The 7,835-nt window shown below is 43.0% G+C and overlaps 1 protein-coding gene across 1 annotated transcript in view; it reads left to right on the top strand.

Annotated features, from left to right (window-relative positions):
- The first annotated feature begins 938 nt into the window (after positions 1-938).
- OBI1 (ORC ubiquitin ligase 1) overlaps positions 939-7,835 on the top strand; it is a 24,103-nt gene continuing 17,206 nt past the window's right edge. The window contains 5 exon segments of the mRNA XM_029960960.1: positions 939-983; positions 985-1,010; position 1,844; positions 5,464-5,599; positions 6,578-6,669. Coding sequence (XP_029816820.1) covers positions 939-983; positions 985-1,010; position 1,844; positions 5,464-5,599; positions 6,578-6,669 — 300 coding nt within the window.

Raw genomic sequence — 7,835 nt, 5'->3', positions numbered from 1 at the left:
CGTTCCCATGTCCCATGAAGGGCACTGGTCTGTTCAAGTGAGTCCAGCAGAAGCCACCAAATAGATCTGAGGGATGGAACACCTCTCCTGTGGGGAAAGGTGGACAGAATTGGGATTGTTCAACCTGAAAAAGGCTTCAGGGTGACCTAATTGCATCCTTCCAGTACCTGAAGGAAACTTACAAGAAAGATGGGGCAAGACTATTTACAAAAGCATGTAGTAACAGGACAAGGGGGAATGAGTTCAAACTGAAAGAGAGTAGGTTTAGATTAGATATCAGGAAGAAATTTTTTACTGAGAGAGTGGTGAGGCATCGGAACAGATTGCCCAGAGAAGCTGTGGATGCCGCACCCCTGGAAGAGCTCAAGGTCAGATTGGATGGCACTCTGAGCAACCTGGTCTACTGAAAAGTGTCCCTGCCCATGGCGGGGGGTTGGAAGTAGATGATCTTTAAAGTCTCTTCCAACTCAAACTATTCTATGATTCTATGACTCAGGTGAATTAGCAGGATTAAAACAGTCCGTTTATTCAATTCAGCACGATGAAACATGAGCATAGGATAAGTTTTACTAGGGTAAAGGAGATCACCCTTGTCAGCGCGTCGGCCTCCTCCTGCACGGGCACTGCACCAGTGCTCCCCATGGCGCTGTGTTTCCCAAAAGGAAGGCCGCGCGGAGGCCGAGAACTCCATGGGTCCCCCAGGCCCATACGGGGGACAGCAGCGGCCCGGCAGAGCCGTGAGGGGCCGCGGCTCCCGCCCGCCCCCCAGGGGAGCGCTGCAACAACGCGCGGCGCCCTCCCTCCGCCGGGCGGCGGCTTGGCCCCGCCGGCTCGCCGTACCGGGGCTGGCGGGATCCTGGCCGCAGCCGCCCGCGGGACTTCCGTGCTCGTGGGGCCGGGCTGGGCCGAGCTGAGCTGGGCTGAGCTGGGCCGGCGCGATGGCACAGCACGGGCCGAGCGTCACGCTATCCCTCACGCTGCCGCATCACCTGCCACATCTGCCTGGGCAAGTAACGGCGGCAACGCCGCCGGGCCCCCGCGGCCCCGGCCTGGGCTGCGGGAGCGGAAGGCGGGGAGCGGGGCGGTCCGGCCGGCGGCGGAGCTCAGGGGCCCCGCACGTTGGCCCGACGCCCTGACCCCCACCGGGAGTTGTCTCTTTTAAGGGGAAGAAAGTTTGGGGTGTGGGGTCCCTTCTCCCTGAGGCCGTTCCCGGCTGCGGCCGAGGTTTTCTTGGCAAACACTTGGAGATGTCGGGAACCGCGCGCGCCCCGGCGGGAACGTCCCGGCGGCTGTTACTGGGCGGTCGGGGCCCGAGGCCGCCCAAACGCGGGGATGCAGCTCCCGAGGGGAAGGTTTGAAGTTTGGGTTTTTTCTTCCGGTCCCAGTAGGATGCTCTGCTTCAAAACACTCGGTGAGCCTGTGTTTGAACGTGGTGCGGTGTCGCGGAGAACAAGTGAAACAAAGAGCGGATGTATAACCAGGTGGATTTAAAATGTATTGAGCAAAACTGCAGCAGTCTGGAGGAAAAGTTTCCAGTTTCCTCTTTCTGACCCTTTCTCAGTTCCCTTCTCTTCTCCCTCGGGAAGCAGAGGGCTCTTGAATAGTCTGTTCCTCTCTAGAAGCCCCAGACCTAATTTCATAGTGGTCACTAATTGCTTCTCAAATTCTTTGCTCATTCATTACTACTCTTTTTTTTTTCTTATTTTCCTGCTCTCAAAAACAAAACTAATCTCTTAAAGCACAACAGTAATTACAAGGGAAGAAATAACCTTTTATGTTTATACTCAGGGCATTTACTGACTGGTTTGTTTCTACCTTTTCTCAAGTCTTAACTCTGACAGAGAGTGTTACTTTTAGCAGTCATGTTTACTCTTCTCTTGGCTTTTCTGTGGAAGCCAAGCAAGACTTCCTGGCTGTTGTCCTGCTACCTCTCCTTTTCTGTTTATCTGTTTAATGAAAATGGAGGAGAACACAAACATAGTGTGTCTATAATGGAGAGAGGAGAGCAAAATCAAACCAACAAGGTATTTTCAATTTGAATCCAATCCTAGTTACTTTCTGACTGTAACAGATTGGTTAGGTATTCATTCATATCTTCCTATAAAAAACACTGGGTTGTTTCAAGCCATTGTTTCATACTTCTACTTCTTTTCTAGAGTTGGTCAGGAATTGATGTTCCTGAGTTTGTACTGGAAGAGATTTCCACACTCTTTCTTGCTATATTGCACTGAGATAATACATTAACATTATATCTGTGAATCTATGGGTGCTACCTGTAATAAAGGTGTTTGAATGCTTTTGGTTTTAGATGTGTGAAACTGTTTAAATTTTGTCAAAGTTGGCAGCTCTGACCGTCCTTTCTTTTCAATGCACATCTTTGCCTCTAGCTTGGAACTTCATTGAAAAACTTCATCAGAAAAAAACTCTTCTCGGGAGTAAGGTTAGCATAAGAAAGTTGTTTAGTTTAAATTAAGGAAAATGTCTTGTCAGTTTTGTCCTGTCTTGTAGGGTGGAGCAGAGAGTATTGTGGAGAGTTGACATAATCTGATGCTTCTATGGTTTGTAGCATAGGCTTCAGTCAAGTAGAAGGCCCACCCTGCAATCAGAATGTACTTCTTGCTATCCTTGAAAAATTTGCAAAGGTCTGTCTGCAAAATAGAAACTACTGTGCGTAATGGAAAGGGGATAAAAAAAGAGATACTCATTCAAGAACGTTGTTTTTGACAAAGCAGAAATCTTGGGCAGGAAGGACATGTTAGCCCCTTTTGTTAACTTGAGCAGTGTCAAAAAGTATATTGGCAAGATATGTAAATAGCCATTTATGGTAAGAACTAATTGCTTGGATCAATTTCATGTTTGTCACTTGAACATTCTTTTAGCAAGGCCTGGACTGTCTTCTAACATATCCATATTTATAATCAGTAACCATATCAGAAGCCATCTGCGTTGGACTGTTAGGTTTACTTGTCCCAGAATGTCTGAAGGTCTCTCAGACCTGTTGGTTTTGGTGTTGACAGTTTGCTTGGGCTCAAGCACACAGTTCTGCGTAGGATGTCTGGGAATTCATTCACTGGTATTAGTGTGCCTTCTTTTCCATGTGCCTGCTCCTCTATTAATCCTACTTGAAGGTCCAGAAGTGCCTTCAAAGTGACATAGATGTGTACAGGATTTGATTTTGATCTGCATGGGCATTGCATTTTGTGGGAGGGGAAAAATGAGGAAATTGCTCAAAATCACCTAGCTGATCAAGTCTTCTCAAATGAGCTGTAGTCTTTGTGACATTATGGTCAATTAAGGAACTGAAACTGGGCTGTAATTCAAGTAAAATGCTTTTTGGGTATGTCATGGTCCTCCACCCCGTGGGCTTGTCACAGTCAGTGGCTCGGGAACTGCACGAAGGGCAGCAACACCCCCAACCACTGTGTGACATCAGTAGAGCTTCTGCTTGGATTGCTTTGTGTGGATCCTGAGCCAACAAAAGTACAAAACCTAGCCCCAGAATGAAACTTGTAAAGGTGTGTAAATCAGAAGCACTGTACCCTGGAGAGTAATAAATGTGACTTACTATTTTGCTAGAGATATGGAGTAATCATTCACTTGCAAGAAGTGTGCTTCTGTGTCAGGTTTGGGGTAACTGAGGGTCTCTTGCTCCCCAGGGGGAAGACCTGCACTCCTGAAATGTCTTTTCCTGTTTGGATTATTTTATGTTATTCTGCTCTGTATCTTATCATCACTATGCATATAACTATTCTCAGGCTGCTTTTGAGTAAGAGAAAAGTATGGCTAGAGAAAAAGTTCTGGTTTGGGGTGGGTTTTTTTTGGTTTGTTTTTTGGGGGGGAGGGGTATGTGGGGGGGTGTGCTATCTGCTGGTGAGAAAGCTCTTTTTCTGTTAAAGAAAAGCAGTAAATAACAAGATTTTTTTAAAAATAATGTAAATTGTAATATTTAAATTTTTCAAAAGCATTGGTATGGTAATGCTTGCAATAATCACAAAAAAGTGTTGATTATTATAAAAATCCTCTCCTTAGGAGTATGGTTCAGTTTCTCTCTGTTCAGACCTTTAGTAACTTGAGTGTCTGTTTATGGATAGATAATTCTTATGGCTCCCAGGACTGTAATATAGGAGATCCTAAAAATAATTGTGAATCATGTAAGAGGTATAGGTAGTGAATTGGAGAAGAAGCTGACAGATCTGGGCCTTAATTCATATCCATGTGTATTTCAGTGTATATCAGTGTATTTCAGTGGTAAAAAACAGGACACATCTAGTCTGATTTCCCCAAGTGAATGTTCGCTGTCATTTCCATTTCCTTGCTTCTCCCTGCCGTTTCATTTTTAGTTTGACTACTTTACTAATAAAACAAAAGAGGAATATCTTGAAAGAGCAATATCTGTGGAGGTGATGAGGACTTCATTTAAAGTTGAAAAGGTTCTCTTGAACTTGGGTTTTAAGTGCAGTACAGTAGAATCTAAAATTATATATACTGATGCTTCTGCATCTTAAAATGTGTTTCTTGGGCAAAGAGGGAGTGGAGGAAAAACAAATAATTATTTTTAAGACCCCTAACATAGATACTAGTGTTAACATGTGAGAGATTTTAAGAGTGTGTATTACAGTAAGCTGGAACAGAAGCTGCAGTAAGGCATAAAGTCTTTTCCTTCCGCATCATATTTGGTCCCTCTATGCACACTTACTTTCAAACAGGGTTTATAGTTAAATGACAAGAGAGAATAATGCATTGTCATTAATATTTTCTAAAAGTTTGTTTACCCTGCTGTTTCAGAAGGGGAGCGAAAGCTTCTTGAAAGAATCTGTGTCTGATTGGAATATTTAATCCTTCAGTTAGCTGCCCCATTCCTGGGTAATGACTTATTTAGTAGCAATGCATATCTAGCAGGAGGGTTGAATTAGTGATTGCTGGTTCATGTTTCAGCTCTGTGGTTTTGGCCCTGATCCTTTTTAAAGCTGATTTCCATGAAGCTGATTACGTGCAGGCTAAAGTTAATCTGTAACACTGTACATTTCAATGACACCTCTTTTGAGGCAAAGGGTTGATTGTTGCCAGGAGAAATCCCTCCTTCCCTTAGTTTTGAAAATCAGTTAATGTGGGTCTTTTGGTCTCCTTCTGCCTTGGGAGGCTAACGCATTTCACTGGAGCAGTTGGCTGTAGTTCTTGGAGGTTGTGAGGTGAAGGAAAGGTGCTGCTCCCACATTGTGTGTTAATGAGCTCTTGGAACCAAGGACCTTGGTTCGGTGCCTTCAATAATAGGGAAGTTTGGTGTTTGAGTCGGGAGATCACTCCTAGCTAGTCCTGTGGAACAACAAGTGTCACTTTCCTGCAAGACCAGACTTGCATTGAGAGATGGAGTTGTGTATTTTCGTATTTTGTTACCTGGGAGAGTTTTAAAGTATTCATAGTGTTTTTCTGTTTGTTTTTTTTTCTCCCCCTTAATACTGAAAGGTCCGTCACCCAGTTATCTGTGTGAACAACCATGTCTTCTGTTCCATTTGTATTGAAGTGTGGCTGAAGAACAATAATCAGTGCCCAGCTTGCAGGATTCCCATCACACCTGAAAACCCCTGCAAGGAAATTATAGGTAAGGACAACTTTAGGCTTTGAAGTAACTTTCTGGTATTTGCTGCTGGAGGAAATTGCTTCGAGTCAAAAAGATATCTGGATACCTTTTCGCCTGTTTTTTTTTTACCAGCATCTAAGGAAGAATTAACTTTAAATCTTTCCAGAAACATACATAATAGCTACACGGTTACATTTCTAAAGATCACGTGTATATTAGTGCTTTGATTATTCATGGTAACCAGTACCCCACGCCTCTATTGATTGTTTTTTAAATCTTGATTGGACGTCCTGTAACTGGAAACAATGTATTCTCAGTTGAAGTACTCCACCAATGCAGTGCAATCTGCTGACCTAAGAGAACAGCATTTAGCTGAGAGATAGTGTACTTCAATCCAGAATCTTGAATGAGTATGTGGTATTTTTTACTTTTTGTTTGTTTTGTTTTGTTCGTCACTTCCTCCCTTTTGCTTTATTTTTAAGAAAATTACTCTTAGCACAGAAATATGACAAAGCTACAGCACCTGAATGAGGATCTGAACTTCCAGAGCTAGGAAATACTGTAGTCTTTATTTAACATAAAATGTCAGCTCTGCTATTCCATTCTGAGAGAAAAATATATCTGAACGATCTCACTTTAAAAACTTACACTGTCTTGTACTAATTAAATGTAGGCTTGATACCCCACCTCCTCCTTTCATCTCTGTTTTAATAGTATTGTCTTAAATAAGATAGGATTCTGTTAACAGAAATAAAAAGTTAAAAAAATTAAAAGTTTTCTTCCTGCTTTGAGTCAGGATTTTGACTTCTAAATACCACTAGTAGATACTGAAGTTGAACATTTTCTGAAAGTGAAAGGACTTTAAATCTCCCATGGTAGCCAATTGGTCGAATCTTAGCTGCATTCATAATATGAAAAGTGCTGTAAGGTGGATTACTAGTATTGAATTGATTGAAGAAGAGACAATACAAGTGCTTCTGTCATCCTGTGTTGCTTTAGGAGGAACAAGTGAAAGTGATCCTTTATTTAGTCCGGCAGTCAGGAAACACCTACGTAAAACAAGGCTTGAATTGCTCCACAAAGAATATGAGGTAAGGACAGGGGGGTGTTATGGCTTTCCAGATGAACTGCAACTGTTAAATTGCTGCATACAAATGGTGAGTCCTGCTGTTTTTAATTTGAGTAAAGGTTTATACTGTATCTGTGTTAAACTCAGCTGCATTAAAATCCCACCTTTTGACTCAGGTTACAGGACAGCATTTGCTGGTGCTTGATGTGGCCCCACTGAAGTCATGGTAATAGTCTTTCTAGGCTACAGGTAGTCGAGTACAGCCAATTCTTTAGTTTTGTGGAAATTCTACCCCCAGGTGGTATGGGAGGGTTTTCTTTATGCATACTGGGTGTAGGGAGCCCTTTGTTTTGTCTTCAATACAAATGCAAACATTTTTTGAAGTAATTCCCTCTTACTCAGGGAGATTAAATTCCTTCTTAAAGAATATTGTCCACTGTAACCTTCTGGCATAGGTTAATTTTTAGTGTTATTGTTTTACTGTTTTCTGAAAGTGAGTAAATGCTTCAAAGTGGAGCTTGAATGCTTAACTCTCCTGCTGGAAAAATACTCTCTTGGGAAGATGAAAAGCTGTTAATAAGGAATATGCTTAGTTTCTTTTCTCAGCTGTTGTTCCCTTAGTAGCAGCAGTGTGAAGACATCACATATTTTTGAAGGAAACCTGTCTTGGGGAGGAGAATGAGGGAAGGGAAATGGACTCTATATATCTTTAACATCGGGGAAGTAAAAGCTATCTTTTATGACAAGCTTGCCTATAGCTCAGGTTCTTTTGTCCTGTATGAGAGAAGGAGTCAGGAAAAAGGTTTCTTTCCTTTCTATTGAATCAACTCCAAATTCACACAGCTAGGCATAGAATCATAGAATGAACTGGGTTGGAAAAGACCTCTGAGGTCATTGAGTCCAAGCCTTGAACCAACACTGCCATGGTTACTAGACCATGGCACTAAGTGCCACCACATCCAGTCTCATCCTAGAAACCTCCAGGGACAGTGAATCCACCACCTCCCTGGGTAGCCCATTCCAATGTCTGATTACTCTCTCTGTAAAAAATTTCTTCCTACAACCTCCTTTCAGGTAGTTGTAGAGCGTGATGAAGTCTCCCCTGAGCCTCCTCTTCTCCAGGCTGAACAACCCCAGCTCCCTCAGCCTCTCCTTATAGGACTTGTGCTCCAGTCCCTTCACCAGCCT

This window comes from Manacus vitellinus, unplaced genomic scaffold, assembly GCF_001715985.3.
Source record: "Manacus vitellinus isolate BGI_N305 unplaced genomic scaffold, ASM171598v3 scaffold_2_pilon, whole genome shotgun sequence".
Taxonomy (NCBI): Eukaryota; Metazoa; Chordata; class Aves; order Passeriformes; family Pipridae; genus Manacus; species Manacus vitellinus.
The sequence above is the reverse complement of the archived record's forward strand: the minus strand, read 5'-3'. Positions and strand labels throughout refer to the sequence as shown.